Genomic DNA, 21,538 nt, shown 5'->3' on the forward strand with positions numbered 1-21,538 from the left:
TCAAAAATGAAGGTGAACTATGGACATTTGGAGGTCAAGTGTGAGGTCATGAGTTCAATCCCAGGTACAAAAAAAAAAAGCAGGAAAAATAAATTTACTATTTTTTAGTCAAGTAAAAGCTGACAGAATGCATTGCTAGCACTACAAAAATAGCTAAAGGAATTTCATGAGGCTTTACAGAAATGAGACCAATTCTAAGAGAAGAGTTAAAAGAATGAAATTGGTATAGAAAGGTATACATACAAAAGTATATTTCCATATGCTAATTTCTTTGAAAACCATCATGTATCTTAAAGTGAAACAACAATATTGAATTATGGAGCTTATCAAATACATAGTAGTAATATATATGACAGCACAGAAAAGACAGGAGGAGCAGAATAAAGTGATCTATTGAAAATTTCTTCAATATGTAGTATAATATGAATTCAATTTATACTATGCTTAATTACAGATACGTAAAATCTCTGCAGCAACTAAAAGTATTTTTTAAAAACTTGATAATTAAAAAACAACTTGACTAATTTTTTAAAAGGCAAAAATGTGGTATGAAAGGAAAAAAAAAAAAAACCAGAAGGAACCAAAAGAAAATAGTAAGATGATAGACCTAAAATTCAACTATATGTATCACTAATTGCATTAAATATAAACATGTTAAATGCTCCCATTAAATGGAAAAGCTTATAATAATATCTAAAAGAAATAAGATTCAGATATATGCTGTTCACAAGAGACACATTTTAAAACCTAATATAATAAGCCAGCTGCAGTGGTGTGCCTGTAGTTTCTACTATGCAAGGTCCTGAAGCAAAAAGATTGTTTCAGCTCAGGACTTTAGGCCAGCCCGGACAACCTCTTAAAAAGACCAAATAAAGCAAAAACGAAAAGCTAAAATAATGCATGAAAGCAAAAAATTGGGAAAAGAAATAAATACTTGCCATAAGAAATCTTGTAAGTATTCATTAATCTCAAAATACACTTCATGACAAGGAATACTACCAGAAATAAAAAAGAAAAATTAATACTCTTATTTTTATGTTGCTATAATATTAACATTGCTATAGAACCTAATAAAAGGGTCAATTCATAAAGACAATAGAATAACCTTAAACATATATTTTAAGAAACCAAGTAGGAAAGAGCTCAATTAGGGCAACAAACCAAGTTGAAACAAAGCTTTTATTCACATATTACATTGTCAACAATGTAAGGGTTTTGGCCCAGACAGGACACTGTAGCCAGGAAAGCCACAACCGGAAGCAGGAAGCCCCATCTTGCCCTGCCCCTAGGAAGTTACCTGTGACGCCATCTTCCCGCCCTTAGGAAATTTACAAATGGCGCCAAACCTAGGACCAATGGGCTACCTGTGCATCCCTAATGCCCGCCTTAGGTTCCACCCCAAACCGAGGCTATTTACATGCCCCCACAGCATGTGTCCGCTGGAGAGATCCCCGGACTCCAGCTGTGGCGGTGCCGGTCATCTCTCTCCGTGTTCTCAGAATAAAGGCCGCTTTTTATTTTATACTTCTCATCTTTTGGAAATATTTTTCATCTTTTGGAAATAATCCTAGCAAACAAGAGCATAAAGAGATACTATTTCTCTGAGGATTTCTACTCAAAGTGGGTCTGGTAGAAGGGATGGAATTTATGTATGGAATCTCAGTAACTGGATAATCTGACTTCTGCCATTGTCAACAGCAAACCAGCAATAGCAAAACCGAATGTTAAACCTTTGGTAGAGAGCCATCCTCCAGGAGATCAGTAATCCATAAGGTAGGAAGTCAAATACAGGACAACATCCACTCTTCTTCCTCCTCATCAAAGGACCCTCTTGTCTCCTTTGTCGACATGCAAAGATGGAAATCTTTCTGCCTAATGTCTAGATTGAGAGCAGCAAACTTTTGATTGCTTTTTAATCTAACTTTTGATAGCACTGTGTATCACAAAAATGTTCCCAAACATCAAGGCTGAGTTTTTAAATTCATGCCCAGCAACCATCACTCAGAAGGAGGAAGCACATAACTTTCAACCTAATAACAAAGGGGTTATTTTCCTAACTTCAAAAATTCTGAAAACAGCATGTGAATTATAATCAAATTCATCCTTCCTTGAATCATCCTCCAGCTTCAATTGTTTTTACCAACAAGACTCACTAGATACCTAAAACAGTAAGTTTTCAAGCAGTCTTTGAGTTACAAACATCCCCTTTTGGGGTTTGGCAAAGGGATTCCTAGTGTTCTTGCTTTTGAATTCTTAATATATGTTTTTGGGCACTTAAACCAAAACAAAGCAGAACAGCAGGACTCAGTAAAATCTAGAATTTTTTAAAAACTTAATGATGACTGATGAAAATAAGTCTATTTTGCTCATGTGGTTGGGGTAACCTACATTTATATTAAAGTTCTGATTTTTTTTTTCCCCTTGGAATGATTCAGCTAAACACCAGGCAGATTTTCCATTAGGTAACAGAATATCCTTTCCTAAAATAGCTGTTGCCCAGAAGCTAGGATATGGGAAAATGAAGTCAGAGAATTAATAAGATCCTACACAGCACCTTGATCAATTCCAGAGAATATGTCCTGAAGGATGGACCAAGGTCACTTTTGTGATGCCAATCCCTCTTGAAAAGCGTTTGGCAGAACTGGGCCACTAGAGCCCAAGGGAGTGGGCAATTATCTAAAATAATTTAGACACGATGGCACATTTGGACTTCTCAAAGTCACCCACATGAGCAGAAGGGGAATCTAAATGTTTTTCACCTTGTTAGGAATTTATTAAAATATGTCTAGGGCATGTATGCTGGTACTGTGTACTGACTCACTATAAAAAGAAAAAAACTGTTATTACTGAGCAAAGCAGGCTTCTCTACATTAATCACATTATATAAATGCTTAATTTTCTTTCTAATTTGCCCAATAGACACTACTAAGCCTCTGAATGAAATATATCAAAGTGTTCTTATATGCAGAGCAATTAAAATTTTTATCTCTACAATAATTTCCTGAGGAACATGACTTTTCATTTACAAGAGGAAAAATAAACAGAGGCAGATAAGGATGCAAATAAAGCAGAACAAAAAACAAAATAGAATTATCTATATACTTCCGGAAAAGAAAAAGACTTCACAAGTTATTTTAAAAAATCATTTTATTCACCGGGTACATTTGCAAATTTTCTCCAAGTAAGGGAGGTAGAGAAATTAAGACTCACTGAACCTTCTACCCTCAGCCATAATTACAATGAACACACCAAAGAAAAAGACATGTTTTTATAGCAAACCTCCTCCTATGACATTGAGTTTAGATTCTGTGGAAAGAAACAATTCAGCAGAACCAACAGAGATAGGTACATTTTTTTTCAAGTCACACTATAAAAAGTACCAATTAAAGCTTTTTTCTTACCTGCCACATTTTATATGAAAATCTAAAAAAAGAAACAAAAAGCATTGATTTTCCCCATACTTCCCATCCATGGAGTTTGGCCTCAATAGGAAGAAGCAATTTCATATACATTTCAAAGGTGATTTCAACTTAATAGTCTAACCTAAAGTCTTCTCCAGAATTATTACATTTATGGATTGGAAATCAGATTACATCGAATGAGAATGAATATTATTTGAGTTTTATCTTCTTACCTCCAGCCTCTGAAAATTTGCTGGAAAAGCACATATAGGATGATATATAATGTGCAATAATGGAGTTAAAGAGACCAAAGAGAAAGTTCTTTTCCGATGTTTTCTACACCAACTAGACTGTACGCTAACTAGACTTCTAACAATATTCCACACATATCAGTGGAGCTGTATTCACCGGTTCTCTCCCCTTTTCTCTAGTGTCTCTGATCATGAGAGATTCTAGCAGTCATCTGTCACCCTAAATTGTGAGTCCTGTACATTAGGAGGGGAGTGTCTCAGTGATCCACCCATGAGGAAGCCATAATATTGGTGTTTATGAGTGCATGAGAAACTGTGACAGACTGATTTTCTGCTTCTGTGAATGCTGCAACTTGCTGGAGAAACTATTATTCTTAATCTATGAGTCCTCCTATAGCTATTACCTAAGCACCTTCTTACCAGACAGTCATGACACTTCCACAAAGAATATTTACATTATCAGACTTCTCCAAGTCCTATCTACCACTATGCACTTCTAAGGAATAGTCAAGTTTGCTACATGTACGAGAGTTCTTGCTGATGATAAAGGTACAACCCGGATAAGACATGGTTGCATCTGTAAAGTGACACAGGTATATGAAGGAACGACAGAAGGAGATGGGAACAAAGCCAAAGGTAAGGCACCTCTGCCACTCCCACCTTTCTACAATCAACCATCAACCTCTTTTCCATAGGCATAAAGTGTGTGTGTGTGTGTGTGTGTGTGTGTGTGTGTGTGTGTGTCTGTGTACATGCATGCACAAACACGTAAATGTGTCCTCCAGGACTCTAGAACACAGGGGGAAACACATGTAAGCCTGATTACATAATAATGAACACAAGAGCTGATGTACTAGTGTAATGGTGGGGGCAGGAGACTAAAGCGCCCTGCAGTTATGCATACCACACGATAATCTGTTCAAAAGGTCAGGTTCAGCTGGTGTTACAGCTCAGTGGCACATGGCCTGCCTGGCAAATGCGAGGTCGTGAGTTTGATTCCTGGTAGAAAAAAAAAATTAATAAAAAATAAATAGGTTCTTGCTATCATTGTGTCATGACAGTGGATTTGGTAAGAATCTTTGAAACTATGTGCCCAAGTGCCACTAATAGGATATGAAAATGGGGTGCTGACTTCTCAAGGCTCAGCAACAAGGAAAAGGGCAGGAAACGGGGTCCTGAGACTGCCAGGGGCCACACATGGGTAACAGGTGCCTCCCTGTCCTCTCTGTGAGTGTCTCACAATTTGCCTCATACACTGCCCCTCTGGCATCTTTTTATCCTTATTGATAAGGATTGGATTTAAAAAAGGTTCCATTCTTAGGATTTTATTCAAGGACAACAGCTTCTTCCTTTGTCTCAGCTTAGGGACCTCTTCTGAGACCCCTCCAAAGATCTTTTTTAATGGAAACCATGATTTTCTCTTCTGCTACTTTCGTTAAACCTTTTAAAATCACAATTTTGTGGGGATTTAGCTCAGCGGCATAAGCGCCTGCCTTGCAAGCAGGCAGTCGTCACATCCCCAGTACCGATAAAAAGGAAAAAGACAAAAAAAAAAAAAAAAAAAAAAAAAAAATCACAATCTTGTGTATCTCTTGCTGTGCAGAGAAAAACAGTCATTATCTAGTTTCTGATTTTCTCTGTGTTAGGAGCTGTGTGAAACATACATTTAAAAATGACAAGTATCTGAAAAAGTCTAATTACACAAATGCAGGAAAAGACAGAGTCAATATATTTGGGGATTGTTCTATAAAAATCCCAGAGAGCTTTGCATCATTGATTAGATCCCATGGCTTCAACCAAAATGTAAAATTAGTAAGGAGTTTTAGTACAACGTAGAGATCAATAGGAACACAGAGACGGTAAGCAAATAAGTGCCCATAAAATAGAATTTCTCTTTTGTACTTTAAAAAGAGTCCAAGGCTTTTGCTATTACTCAACTGCTCACAGATATTAAAAGTCAATGTATAATATGTTATTTATTCCTTAGGTGTTAAAGGAAATCACAAATGCTGACACCAGATAAAAGGAAATCAAAGAATGTAAGCAAAAATATATATTTATTGCAGTGATGAACAACGTTGTTTGAATAAGCTTTGCATTCATGCATGCGTTTCAATCTGTCACCTCTGAGGTATACATAAAAATGTCAGCAAATGAGCCAGGACTGAGGAGACGACAGTACCCACTTTCTAATAATGGGAAGAAAAATGCCTATAGATTCAAGTCTCCTTCTGTTTTAAAAAACAGCAATTTTACGATGATCAAGCTACATACTGTGGCTTTGCAATTTTAGTTTATAGACACGCATTATGGGCTTCAGAATCCCAGCTAGTTTGTTTCCAGGACTTTCAAAGAGGCTCCATAGGAATGGGTTGAATATGTTACACCTCCCTGGTTTCAAGGACTCAGAATGTCTAACTAGGTAAAAAAAAAAAAAAATTCCACTTTTCATCCTCACTTGGCATGGCTATAATTACGTTTGGATCACCAGACTCTGCCAATGGACACCAAATTTAGAGAACACAACTTGAAGCAAAATAGTTGGAGGCAGTGTAAAAACTTAAACTTCTGAGTGTACGTAGCAGCCCTCTGGTCAGTGTCCATAGCTCAACCTTCAAACCAAGCCAGCTCCTCTGGTAGGGCAGATGCAGGGGGTCCTGGAAGGCCACCAACAAGGGTAAAGATTGCTCAGACCCTCAGTAAGCAGCAGTTTGGAGATGGATTTGTTCTTCCTGTCCACTTGCCTCTCCCTCTCCTGAGCACGCAACCACTGGACTAAGTTTGCAAAAGGACCGGTTATATTCACTGCTGATTTGACTATGTGCGCTGATAGAGACTGCAGGGGCCTTGAAATGGTTAACCCATTTTTCTCTCTGATGTGCAATGTGTGCTCTCACCAAAGCCATATAATCTGCAAGTCAATCTCTATACTGGGAAGACAAAGAAATAAAAAGCACACTAATTACTCTCTGTCCTTATTCCTCAACATGCTTGTCCTCAAGTTTCCACAGACATCTCACAGCTATTGATCTTTGGAATTGTATAAACAAACAGTAGACATTATCTGGGTCTAAGGAGAAAGTATTTGTACAACAAGATAAATGGTTGCTCAAGTTTTCAGTGGACTGGCTTCATTTTTCCAGCTCAGATTCTGAGGGGCATCAAGGCTCCTAATAAAGATTTGTCTGCTAAAAATTTCACAAGGTTGATATTTTCAAACCTAGGAATTAGGAACTATAGGTGGCTGACTTTCCAAAGAAATAGGAGGTTGGGTATAATAGAGTTACAAAACTACCCTAGCTACTAAAAAGAAGTGTTATTGATAGTGTTTCCATTTTGGGTCAGCTACAGCACTCTTATAAAGCTTTCTGACAAATCCAAGAACATTAGTGGCACATTTAGAATCCCAGATTTCTTCAGTTATTTTCCATTTTAAGCCACAATGGCCAAACTGCTACAGGTACAAGTTATATTTAGTCTAAACAAAATGTTAGCCCCCCAAAAAGAAGGGTATGAGACATCACAAAACCAAACAAAGGGTACTGACCAAAAATCTGCCACGCTGGATCATTTATTTCCTAGCTTGGTTCGAACAGCGAAAAAGTAAACTAAACAGTGTCAAACTCTAGTCTGAGCACTTTCCAAGCTTCTTATGTGAGAACTATGCAGTTTAGATGCCCGATTTCACATAAACTTTTGGTTACAAATAGTCTAAAGAAAGCATAGTGTCCAACGAGTCCTCTTTCATAGAAAAAAATCTTTCCTATAAAATGTTACTTTTCTTTCTTATGGACTGATTTAATCCTTCACTTATTGTAATTTTGCTGAGGTGTAATTAAAATTAACAGATTGTCCTTATTTGTGATCTTCAAAATCAATGCAATTCTCAAATTGGTAGGAATAAATCAAAAGTCCTATCAGAATATTCATTTCTATTCTCTCCATCCTTTCCTTTGTACTCATAGAACAATTTAATTTTTGTCACACACACACACACACACAATTTAAAAAAGTAGTCTGATGTAGAGAGAATGTCCTCTCCTGGCAGATGACTGAAAGTGATTCAGTGTTTCTCACTCAATGTATCTACTACAACCCAAAGGTCCTCTGAGCTGAATATTAAAGAGACAGAATATTAAAATGAAATCGAACAAATTTGGAAAGTACCAGACCCAATTCTAAAGGTCCAAATTTCAGATAAACAAAATTAACGAATTCCAGAGTACTCTATAGAATACTTCTCAAGAAGTTCCTACTTAGGAACAAGTATATTTCAGAGGAGAAAGATGCAGAACTTCAGACTACAGACATATTCACAGTTACACACACAAACAGACACAGACATATACCACAGACTTCTCTGGAGAGCACAGAAAAATGGATACGTTTGGCATAACTATGTATTATCGTTATAAAGTAACACCAAACCATAATCTACTCTAAGAAAACAATCACATTAAATTATAGCCATACTTTGTGGTGTGGGCATGTATGTGTACACTTCAGTGAAGATTAATGTAGAATAGTCATCCTTTCATTTTGGTCTAATCTAGGGTTTTTCAACCTTGGTACTACAGACCTCTTAGACTAGGTAATTATTTGCTGAAGGGCCTGATCTATGCATTGTACCTTATTTAGCAGGATCTGTCTATGCAGTCTGCATTAAACTAGAAGCGACCTTAAGTCACGACAGTGAAAAACATCTCAAAACATTGTCAGTGTCATCAGAAAGGGCAAGGGAATTATTGAGAAGCACAGGTCCAATCAAATATAACTGTACTGGCCATTGCTGTTTTTGTATTTCAGAATACAATTTTTAAATGTATAGACTAAACATTGTACAAATCTACTAAATCTACTTCATAAATCTATCCCAGCAATTATACTTCGATGTAAAACCTCCAAATAGCATTTTTAATGGAACTACGACATACAGGCTTTATGAGCTCACTGATTACTTTTAACAATTTTATAAATTAATGCACTAATTTGACTGACAGATGATTCATTTATGTATATGTTTTTGTAGCCCTTTTACACTTTAATGAAGATATTGGTAAAATGTATTCTTTTCTTAAATATCAAATAATAGTTCATTAGAGGAAATACACTCAAAAGAGGGCTGTGCATGAATAAATATTTTACAATGTTCATTTATAATACCTTCCATTACACTTTGGCTGCTATATAAGATCAAAATAGCAACTCAGTTTGCAAAGAGTCACTCTCAAATTCTTAACTTTCCACGTATCAGTATAATGTGTGTTATGCCAGCCAATCACCATTACAAAAGATGATTTCTACATCATCTCAGCATTCATTTAGAAATTCCCCACTCATACAGGGCTTGGTTATCTTGATATCTCATAAATTATTCCACTACAAAAAAAATGTCACAAGTCTTCACCTCTCTGGTATACTACATTTCTACTATCAAAACTGGGGAACATTTCTGTACAGTTTACCAATGCTTTTTAAGACACTTGAGCAAATAATGAATTTTAGTGTCTCCTTGTAGGATAGGATGACCTAACTCACAAAGAGAACGAGAGAGTTCTTTTATTTTTATCTTACATGTAAAAACATTTAGCTGACTATAATCAGTCAACAGCATTTTCCTTCTGTGTGTCAAGTCTGCTGAACCAAGCTGCCTAAGTAGTCCTACCTGATGCTAAAGAAAGAAAGAAAGCATTACTAAAGTAGATTCTTTTACTTGTGTGACCATGCTCCTTCCCAGGCCCATTCATCAGATTTGGTGGGAACCAGAATGAATAAAACATTTCTGCTCATTCTGGATTAAGCATTTGGGGGTCAGCCTCGCATCTCATGCTGGTATGAACATTATGAGCAGCAATCACTAAGCTGATTTGTCCTATATTAACATGTAAGGTATACTACATAATGCACAGCAGCTGCCCGACACAGATTATAGAGTTTTGCTATATAGCAGGTCATCTGGGTTCAGCTTTCATGGATACACGAGAAGGAGCTTTATTTATTTACCTTTGTATAATGTGTGTGTACACGTCTATATGCATCTGTGTGCACAGGATTTATCTTGGTGTGAGTGCCACCTTACATGGAAAAATAATTTGCCTTTTGGTCTGTCTTCTGCAGAGACTCGGCCTTGTCTCATTGTGCTTTACTTCATCTCTGAGCATTGAAGTTTTGAAGACAATTATGCTCATTTACAAATCAATAATGCACTTACATTTGTAGTCTTTCTGCACTAAAATAATAATAACACTGCAAACAGATTTCCATAATGCAGACCTAAAATTGAGTTTATACCCTAATGCTGAGGAGGAAAAGTGGCTCATGTTACCCAGACAATGAATCAACACAGTCTAAATTCAACACTGCTTCACATCATCCAAGCAGACTTGACAGAAAAGGGAGAAGCCATTCTTACTTAAAATTTTAGAAACACAGGGGAGCTACAGTTAACACAGATTTGGTTCAACAAATCACAATGATCAGCTGTATTGTTTTGTATCCTTATTATTCAATAAGGGCTTTAAAAAAATCTACCCCATCACCCACCCTCTGCCCCTAAATAGGGCAAAAATAAATAATAATTTTTAAAACTACAGTCCTAATACCAGTCTTAATAAGAGTTCTTTTTGAATTATCATTAGGCCAATTTGTGTTGATAATTGGCAACACTCTTTTTGCCCTGGCATTTTCTATATTGTATCTTGTTTAGATCGTCAGTCTCAACAGCTAGCGTTCATCTTGTTTTTCAATTGCATCTTCTAGATTTGAATCCTACAAATGTGCTTTGCCAGCATCCTCATGGGGATCTCCTAGTCACAAATCCACCATGTGCTACAAACTGTTTCACAGAACGTTTCACTTCTTATTTGTTTTCCAAGCCAACATTAAAAGTAACGTTCTGCTTGAGTTTCTCTTGTTCCTTTCTCATCTGTCCAAGTGGCACATATGGACCCAACCTAATCGTTGCCCTTTGCGAAACAAATACCCTGGCTCAGTCCTCCCTTCTTCCACTGTCCCTAGGAAGTGGACTGGAGGGCAGGCTCCTCGCATGGATCTAGCTGCATTCTCAATGCACCAATTTTATGAAGGTACCAGAGCTGGAGAAACTCCTCTGGCATGGCGTGGAAGCCAGAAAAGGGCAGGACATTATCGTAGTAGTGATGACTGATGGGCTGCTCACGCATGTTCACGGAGAAGGGCCAGAAGCCATAAATGGCTACCTCTTCGCAGAGGCCCAGGGCTGCACTCACTAGGAAGAGTCCTGTGGACAGGCGCTTGGCATGGATTCCCCTACTTTTCCAGAACTTTCCAATGCTACGCAGAAAGTTGGGGTTGGCAAAAAGCACTGTTTGATTGGCACCAACATCTGACAGTGTATAATAAACCCGGAGGGATGGCTCTGTTCCCGTCTTCATAGAAAAGGCGGGCATGTAGATGTAACTGTGGTTGTAGATTTTCATGTTGTCCACGAATGTCTTTCTGGACCAGAGGAGATTCTGAAACCTATTAGAGAGAAGAGGCTCAAGTAAATCTCAAGGAAAGAAAATCATTAAAATCCATCCTATTGCTTCTGATGGCAAATCTTCTCAGCAAAGTACTTCACTGATATTTAAGATCTTCTGTGTTTTATTACTCCCACAGTTCTTATTACTTTTTTTTGAAGAGAGTAAAACCAAATGTGACGGAACAGAGTCAGTCAAATCAAAAGGATGGACATATTACATAATGTAAAAACAGAAAGAAGGTGATCAGCAATGGTTACCATAATGCCTCTTGCTATTAAGATCTTCTGTGAACTTACCAATTATTCGGGCTTTCTTATACCCCAGTGCCTTAAACTCAAGTTTAACATTCCTGAATAGAGTTTTTCTGAGCAAAAACATTCTATGCACTCCATTGTTTCCCCAAATGTTTTTGGGCTGGAGTGTAAAATGCTTTAGTACTCCCGAATTCATACAAAGTGTTGGCTGGGGTCTTTGTCAAACCTCTCTGTGTGGTCTGATACAAGTGTAGGGCTCATTTCCTGATGTGCAAATCAAAGCACTGACTTCAGCAAGTCCGAGCCCCACCAAAACAGGTACTCAGGTCAACTGACGCTGTTCTAACTATAATAATATATGGAAAAACAAAGACTTGTTACTGTTATAATACAAAGAGCTGCCCACCTTGCTTTCTCCAAAGCATTCTCCTTTTCCATTTGGATAAATGAAGACAGGACCTCTGATTCAAACGTATTCAACTAAAACTTATGGTATAACCCCCATGTGTCAGACATGGGGGAAATATATCATTAGTGACCCAATTTTTCCATCTCAAAAAATTCAAGTCCAGTTGTGGAAACAAACAATATAAGCAAGTATAATGTGCTACTGCAAATTGATATTTATATAAAATACTGTAGAATGAAGATGAAAAATTCTGCCTTGGAAGGGAGAGTAGATTCTGTGAAAACTGCAGAGAGGGATGGTGTTTAATGACCTCTCCTTAGGAAAACAACAGGAAAAGCAGCAACTATGCTGTATAGCATGGTTTGGTCAGAGACAAGAGTGTATTAGTGTCCTGCAGCCACTGTCACTGGAATATTGGAGACAGAGATGGTGAGGACCGTGTTTAAAGGAAAGGCATGTTGCAAAAACATTTCATGTCCCTCTAATTTGTTCAGATCCAAGATAACATTGAGCCTTTATAGCAGTGTCTATCACAACACTTACTACAGTTGTCAGATTGTATTCCCCCCCACAAAAAAAAACCCAAAAAACCTATTGAAGATAATCTTGGGAAGACAGTGCACAAGGTAGAGACCAGATAAGATGCACTTGAGATAGCTCAAGGGAAAAGAGGAAAGAAAATAAGAAAAAGTACAAGAAAGGGCAGTGAGCTAGACTAGGGTCTTGTGACTCTGGATTTCTTCTGGGAAGGAAAAACTGCTCATCTAAGATGACCTGCAGGTGAAGCTGCAGCATCTACAGACAGAAGAACTACGCCATAAATCTCTGCGTGACATGTTGGCAGGCTCACCATAAATATGTGCAATTAAAATTCGGAATACACAAATCCACAGGATGGCATGTTCACGCAGTGTTATTTACTCTGTTTGCCAAGAAAGAAAGGTCCATTTCTTACACCTACAAGGAAGGGAAATATTTCAATTTTTCTTTAAATCTTTGCTTTGGCAATTTCCGCAGGGCCTGGACGAGAAGAGACAACACAGTCTTTTGGTAGAATCCCTTTACCCTAGAAGAAGCCCAGAAGCACCTTCAACTGTACTCGGTGTGTGCTAACTTCTGTAACACGTTTTCCTGCTTCCCGACTTCAAGGGGGATTGCTCAGCAGTTCTCTTATTTCTTTCATTGACCATCCATTTGTTCTGCTCCCTTCCTAAATACACGAGGTTCAACCCCCAATCATAAGAAACATCAAAAACAGCACCAATGGTTTCCCAATCACACTGACAAACCATTTAGAGAAACTCCTACTGCACTGAACCATGGTTTTCTCGCTTTAGTTAGAATAAGCTCCAGGGTTTACCAGTATCTCCTTTCCTGGATTAGGATCAGAGTGGTCCAGGCAGGTAATTTTTATCCCAATCCCCATGGAAGAACAAAACATCGGTGTAGGTCATCTAACCTTCTGCATTAACACCTCTTTCTTGGTATCAGTTTTATCCCTGCTGTCATTTGAAGAGGCAAAGAAGTTCCCTCTTTCCTTGTGAGTCTTGGGACAAGCTGTCTCACATTTCCTGAAGGATCTGTGGTTTAACATGAGTTTTCCTTCTTTAACATCCATTTTCTCCATCTCTATCAGAATTGTTCTCTCTTGTCTTCTAATCATAGTTAAGAACTCCCCCCTAGCTTTAATAAAGCATATTTGAGAATTTAAATATATACATATTTACCCAGGTGTGGTGATGTACACTGGTAATCTCAATACTATGGGAGGCTGACACAGGAATATCACAAGTTCAAGCCCAGTCTCAGCTGCTTACTGAATTAGCAAGAGCTTTTCTCAAAAAATTACAAAAAGGCTGGGGATGTAACGCCATGCAAAGGCCCTGGGTTTAATTCCTGGTACCATAAAGCAACAACAAAAATGCGTAATTTCAGGTGTGCAATATTTGATATAATGTATGTTAAAATGATCACCAAATCAGGTTAGAGCCTAAGAAAATTCTCGATTATGCTCATACTGCTCTAGAACTACATTCTGCTTCTATCATTTCACATCAACATTCACGAAGGAAGCTAGAATACTTTTCCTGTTGTCTTTCTTGCTTGGATCCTCCCCTTACTACAGTGGAATGGCTCCCAATTCCCAGGGCTTTGCTGGCTGTTGGAACTGGTAATCTGTGTCACTGTGGTGAACTTCACACTAGGGAGAATTATAGGGAGCTTCAGTAAAATCAGAACAATTGACACTGATCTTGTTCCCTTTTGTGGGGTACTGGGGGTTGAACAAGGGGCCTCTCAGTGAGCTCCATCCCCATGCCTTCTTATTTTTTATTTTGAGACAAGGTCCCACTGAGTCACTAATTTGCCCAGGCTGAGCCCAAACTCACAATCCTCCAGCATCAGCCTCCTGGAGTATCTGGGATTACAGGCACTCACCACCATGCTCAACACTGCTTCCTATCTTAAAGCTGACTGACAGTTCTCAAAAGGGGTCATCTTTTGACTCTGAGTTTTAACTTTAAAAATGGACATCATGTACATATCAGTATTTTTACTGTCTTGTTCTTCAACAAATGACATTATTTAAAAAATTGATTCCACTCAATAATGATGATTTTATCTAATATAATTATTTTCCTGATGAAGAGTTTAATAGAGTTGGTTTTCAACTTTATTAAATTATAAAATTTCATTAGAATTGTTAAAACAGTGCTCTCTCTACTTTCCATGCCCTCATCCTACGCATCAGCCATCCCTGGATGTGGCCTCTGTACACTGTTTTTTGTATTTTTCATATATAGAGTCCTTATTGATCATCTGTTTATTGCTATGGTGAAATTCTGCCTCTAAATTAAAATCTAAATTAAACTTTTTCTTCTTAAGCTTACTCTGTTCTTCTGAAATAAGCTTTAAAGATTCTTCTTTAACTTATCAAACTGAATTGATCATATCCTTCAACACTGTGTGCTCCCTGAAGAAAAGAGACAAAGACTTCTTCATCCTTTGATATTTATAACCAGCTCAAAAGAGCTGTAAAACACATAAATGAAAAACTAATAATAAAAACTGAAAAAGAAGAAAAATGAAACCAGATCAGTCTACAAATGAATAAGAAAAATAAAATCAGACAGCTCATAAATTAAAAAGAAAAATGAATTAGGTTAGTCTATGATGTTAAAGTAAGAATAATTAATAAATACAAATATGGGCATGAAGAAAAAATATGAAAAACTTAAAAATTTGAGTACAAATCACAAAAATGTAGGGCATTTTACAAATAAATTTAATGTGTGATGGGGACATAAAACCAATGAAGTTTAAAATATTATTTAATAAAAATATTGAGATAGCTACCTACCAATTTTGAAATGTTTGGGAATAATACATTTACAGATGAGAAGAAAATGACAAAATAATTTCAAGATAAGTAACTCATAAACTACATTATGAGAAAAACTAAGGAAAACAATTGTGGACTTAGACATTTATAAAATAGCTTTCAAGAGAAGAAATTAGTGACAAAATTAACTATGTTAAGATGTGAAATAGCTAAAATAAAAAGGAAATTACTCTAAAAATATTTACATCAAATATGACAAATAAAAGGTTAATTTTTGTCACGGTTTATGTCTGTGTCCCTCAGGCCTCATGAGTTTGCATTGTGCATTTGTGATTGGTTCATTGTCTAGTGCTTGGATTGATGGTGTCAGTGCTCCACCCACACAGGGGTGGAGCCAGGATGTGATGTAATGGCAGGAAGAAGGTGTGACTTGCTCTTTGCTGGTCCCTTTTTACTGTTTGCAGCCGCCATGAACTGTGGCCCAGCCATGCCCGCCTGTCTTGGAGCCAACTGAGTGTGGACTAAAACCTCCAAAAATTGCAAGAAATAAACCTTTCCTTTCCCAACTTTGGGCTTCAGGTATTTTGTCTCAGCGATGAGTAAAAAGTAACTAAGACAATTCTGATAAGCTTATACACTAAATGTATTGACACACTGATATGAAAATTACCAAAAGATAATTTAAAAGGAGTTTTACTTAAAAATACCAGTTGATAATCAGGATGCAAACTGCAGAGAATAATGAGAAGCTGAAGGACCATTTCTCTCCTGCTACAAGGCCCCAGAAATCAGAAAGAAAAAGTACTTTTAAAAAGCTATATCCATTTTGACAAAAAGAAGAGAAAGCAAACCTTCATTGAGTCCCAGATCTGGGTTACTCCTACAAAACAGCCTTTAGGAAACCTGCCTTGTTGAGCAGCGCTCTGAGAGGTAGAAGAATCCTGTATCTAGAGGCAGGCGATACTAGAGAATATGTTTGTTTTGGATAATAAGAAACGTTATTGTGGGGCTGGGGATTTAGCTCAGCGGCGTAAGTGCCTGCCTTGGAAGCAGGCAGTCGTGAGTTCGATCCCTGGTACCAATAAAAAAGACAAAAAAAAGAAAAAGAAAAAAAGAAAAGAAATGTTATTGTTCAGGTATGGGGTAGTAGAGAGAGACACAATCCTGCTTTGGTCGGTTGTCACTGTATGTGGGAGGGAGTCTCAGCCTCCAGGCTGGGACAGTGGGTGTGTGTCCACTGTTGGCTCAGCCTGGGAAACTGGGAACTCAGTTTACACTGTATCTTCAGCCAGGCTTAGAGCTTCCAAGAGGACTGAAGGCATTACCTGGCCCATGAGCTGCAGATAATGACATTAGGAAATTACTCAGGGGGAAACAACTTTGCCCCTATCTCAGGCCACAACAAAATCTACTCATGGACGGTCTCATCTACTCGCTAAAGAAGAAAACAGAGCGAAGATCAGAAAATCCTGAAGCAGAGAACAAAAGGGAAGAACAAAGAAATTCAGAAGAAACCAAGATCATTCAAGGGACAGAAGCAAACTCTTAAAAATCCATAATTAGTTTGTTTTGAAATATTAATCGCAATTATATCCAGACTAGAATGCTATAGAAAGAAAAAAAAACATTTAGGTAAGAAGAAAAAGCTGTTGGCAATTTTAAAAAATACAGCAACAGATGGATTCTGGTGTTACAGCTCCACAGGAGGGCTAGAAAGCTATCAATCAGATACTAGGGAGCAGAAAAGACAACTCCAAGATGGATGTCTCCACAACACAAAGGGCCCCGAAAGACAAATGTACATTGCTCTCAAGAAGGAAGAGCTGAAGCTCCATCAGAGCCCGGAGATGAATTACGGCTGCATCGAGGGGCTTTATTAGAGCTCGGGAAAAATTAAAAGCTGGGCAGGATACAAAATAGTTCCAATAGGCTTTCTGTCTCAGATGTGAACTATGCGTAGGTAGATGCTCAATCCTGACCACGCATTCGACTGTGCTGAAGCCAATGGAGAGGTCCATACTTAAACATGGAAATGCAATTATTAAAATCATAAAAAAGGAAAAACAGTTTTGTTGATCAAATGTGCAATCACCAAGAAGATACAATAGTCTTCTGTACGTCCCTACCAAGACACTTTCAAAATCAGTTAAAAATAAATTAGAAAAAAAAAATATATATATATATATATTAAAAAAACTGATAGAAATTTACAAGTCAATGACCATAGTGGGTCTTCAATTTCAAAATGGGTGTATTTAAAACAGAAAATTTTTAATGACACTCAATATGTTACAAAAGAAAGATCAGTATCTTAAAATCATTTTGCTTACCACACTGTCATACAAATATAGTGAAATGAGATGTCAACAACATAAGGCATACAACTACAGCAGAAAAACCTTTAAAATGACATTTAAAGTATGTTTATGAGAGGACTCTATTATTAATAATACATGTAGCATATGAAGCAAAATTGACTGAAAATTATTTATTGGAACCAAGGACCTTAGGCAAGATTATCTTTCTAGTTTCTATACATAGCAGCAATTAAATATTGGAAAATATTGTACGTATTTTATATTTATCTGAAGCAAAATACTCTGAAGACCCAAAATACTTTGAACTTAAAATAAATATATGATGTTTTTGCAGAGACAATGAAAACTAAAAGATATCTCATCAGCTAAATGTGTAGTTGCAATATACTCTCCACCAAAAATCTCCAATATTATTTTACAGTAAAATCTGGTAACATAACTCTAAATTTCAGGTGGGAGATATAAGTCAGGATGCATGTTCAAGACAAGACTGGATGAAAGAGTAAAAAACAGGAGGGATTGAATTCACCAATGTCAAAGTTGATTATAAAACTATAGTAATAAAAATAATATGAAATTCACACAAAAACTGACAATGCACAATGGAATAGGAGGAGGAGTCTCAAAATGGACCTATGTGTTTTTGGCAATTTCTTTTATGATAAGTAACATGTCAAATGAATTGATAAAATATTGACTATCCCATAAGTTGTACTGAGGCCACCAGCTAATCAATGATAAAACTGAGATTGCTTTTTCTCTCATAGGGCTCAGAACATTAAGATCCAGATGGAATAATAATACTGTATATTATAAAATGAGGGAAAATGCCTTTAAGATCTTGGGATATAAAAGGCATTATAAAATGAGGCATAAAAAAAGCACAATCCATAAAGGAAAAGATTGGAAAACAACTGCTTTAAAAATAAAGAATTCTATAAGATAAAAGTTGTATAGTGAAAGAAAGCAACAGATAGGAAGAAAGTATGATACACATAACAAAGGATTAGTACCCAAAATACAAACAATTAATATCAGCATACAAATAACAATCAGCAAAATGAACAATTGTACAGAACTGTCAAGTCCAAAGGACCAATGTCCTCCCTAAAATATGCATAACCTCACTAACATTAAAGTTATAATTATTAAAATACAGCAAAATAAGTTCCTCACACACCTGACTGGTTAAAAAATTGAAAGACCTTATAATAATAATGCTAGAAAGAATGGGAGAAACAGATACAGATGGGGTATCTCTTATTCTAAATTCTTAGGACTAGAAGCATTTCAGATTTTAGAATGTTTATATAAACATAATACCTTGGGTTGGGACCAAGTTGAAACATGAAATTCATTAATGTTTCATATACACATCTTATACTCATAGCCTGACAGTAATCTTACACAATATTTTTAGTGTCTGAATTTTGACGGTAACCCACCACATGCAATCAGGTATAGGATTTTCTACATGTTGTATCCTGTTTGCACTTAAAAAACTTCAAAATTGGAAACTTCAAATTTCCAATGTTCAGAATAGAGATTCTTAGCTTGTATTTTTTTTTTTTTTTTGCTTCAATGGCGGTGTGAATTGTTGGGAACGATTTGGAAGGTGATTTGGCATTGCAAATATGCACATCTACTGACCTGGCATTTCTATTTCTCAGCTGAGGCCATCAACTTTACACAGTATTTACCTTTACCTTTCACAGGCTCTGGTTTAAATCAGAGTTCCTTTTCTGACTACCAACCTCTCATTTTTGTTGTATTTATTTAAGGTACCCATTGTGATGCAACATTTTATTACACATGCATACTTTTACTGATTGTATATATCTTATTGAACATTTATTGTTTCCTGCTAAATCCATGGCACCAAGAAGGGTACCTGATACAAGGGCTAAGTAACAACCAGTATCAGTCAGTTATCTGTAATTACAACAAACATTCAAGATAGATGTGCTTGAGAAGGAATGCTGATTTTGGCTCACAGTTTAGAGGTTTCAGTCCATGGTCATTTGTGCTTCTCCCTGATGAAGGAGATCTATTTCCCTCACAGTGGCCAGAAAACAAGGAGAAAGAAGGGTCCTGACATCTCCCTTCAAAGCCGTGGCCCCCAGTGATCTAACTCCCACGAGGCCCCAGCTCCTAAAGGTCCAGACAGTGTCACAGCTGAAAGCCAAGTCTTCAGCACACGAGCCCTTCAATACAAGAGTGGGGAGTAGTGATCCAAACTATAGCACTACTTATGATTACTGAAGTAGATAGAAAATTAGAAACCACTTAAATGTCCATCACTAACAGAAGACCAAATAAATGATTTTGTATTTCTACTGGAGACACTAAGCAAATCCTTTTGAGGACTCAGTTCTGCTTGTCTTGAAACGTTGTCTAGAAAAGTAGAATAATAAAATTATGACTGCTACTTCTATAATGGATTACCATATATAAATGTATATCATGTGAAATAAAGATACTTTTTCTATAGCAGCAAGTCTACATATGGATGAAAATGCATGGGGAAAATTTTGGAAGGATGCACATTAAACTGAAAATAAAGGTTACCACAGACAAGAGCTAGGGCCACGTCAAGAAACAACCCTTGCCTGAAACCCTCCCAATGTTTTAGAAAGTGAATATGTTTATGTGTTACTCGTGCTATTAAAATATTTCTTTTAAAAGGTCAAGTAGGTTCCTTAGTAATCATGTATGTGCAAACTAAAAACCATTTTGAGTCTACTTTATTCTTTTCAATTCAACAACAAATTAGGATTATAGAACACTTTCATCCTCAATATTATTATAATGTCTATATAATGTCTATAGTTTAAAACATAGTAATTGTTTTTAAAATTCTGTAAATAACTAAATTGATTTCTTCTAAAACACATTTCATTTTATAGTCCACTTCTCTATTATGTTTGTACTAAAGTTTTTCTCTTTAATTAATCTGAATGCTTCAGCAATTTTTCCAGTGGATGAACTCATTTCCTGATATTATTTACTTGTTTTTCTACCATTTTTGGACCAGGCGCCATGTTCATGGGTGCTCACAGAAGCTGCTGGCTTACCCAGCTGTTGCTTCCTCTGTTCTCTCAATGGGTGTTAATTTTATGTTGATTTATTGTGCTTTTATGCCGTTGCACCTTCTCATCCTCTGGGTGTGCTTTTCCCATAGGAAAGTATCGTATCAGACTGCAAAGGATATACTTCATCCCATGGATAGACAAGACACAGTAAAATGTCCCCTGAGAATGCTAACTCTCAAAATGCTTGCAGAATAGGCACTGCAAGCCCACCCTTGGAATGGTGCTAAGAGGGGAGAAATTTAGGACAAGCCTTTCAGATGTGATTCACCCAACATAAATTTAGGAGGATGAGTCCATGGTAGCTGACTCCACTGACTCATGTCAATGGAGCTGGTGGAGAAACGCACCCTTAGCTGAAGGAGCAGAGTGGCAAAGGCACACAGGTGACAGACAGTGGTGTGCAAGGAAAGGTAAATAATTTAACATGGGAAAGCCTGGAGATTTGGGAGCAATTAGTGATGGGGTTAGCCTGGCACACAGGACAGAACAGAAGAGGGACCTAAGGCATGCCAGGATGAGAAATTCCGTGGAAGGAAAAGACTTGTGAGCATGCTGTTAGTCTACAGGTACAGTTATGACTCTCATCAGAGCAGCAGGAGGGGAGAAAGGCACTGATTTTGGTGCCTGGGTGGCTCAGAGTTGCTCTTCAGCTGAGAAGCAATAATGAGCAGGGGGCAGCATCCAGCCTGTTCCAGTGCTTGTCTTGTGCCAATTGGTAAATATTTATCACTTCTAGATTTCAGAGTAGTAGCAGTTGGGGGAACGGATTAGATCAGACTCTGTGACTCCTTTCATTGTGGAGCAGGGAACGCACAGGAGAAGGTAGATGGAAGAGAACACTTACCTAATTTTTGACATGGACATCAACCACCCTGAGCAGTGGACCAAAATGCAAAACACTGGCAAATTACAGCATTGAAATGGTGGGCAAAGAAGGCAAAATACAGATAAAGGAGCAGCTGGGGGAATCC

At 37.2% G+C, this 21,538-nt stretch overlaps 1 protein-coding gene across 1 annotated transcript in view; it reads right to left on the minus strand.

The window, feature by feature from the left end:
• Positions 1 to 3,129: 3,129 nt before the first annotated feature.
• The window catches only part of St8sia1 (ST8 alpha-N-acetyl-neuraminide alpha-2,8-sialyltransferase 1), a 139,770-nt gene continuing 121,361 nt past the window's right edge, over positions 3,130 to 21,538 (minus strand). The window contains exon 5 of the mRNA XM_003470448.5: positions 3,130 to 11,152. Coding sequence (XP_003470496.1) covers positions 10,666 to 11,152 — 487 coding nt within the window. The 3' untranslated portion in view covers positions 3,130 to 10,665. The remainder of the gene's footprint in view (positions 11,153 to 21,538) is intronic.

The sequence above is a fragment of the Cavia porcellus genome, unplaced genomic scaffold, assembly GCF_034190915.1.
Source record: "Cavia porcellus strain 051 isolate PalLab524CR breed Dunkin Hartley unplaced genomic scaffold, mCavPor4.1 scaffold_27, whole genome shotgun sequence".
NCBI classification, from domain to species: Eukaryota; Metazoa; Chordata; class Mammalia; order Rodentia; family Caviidae; genus Cavia; species Cavia porcellus.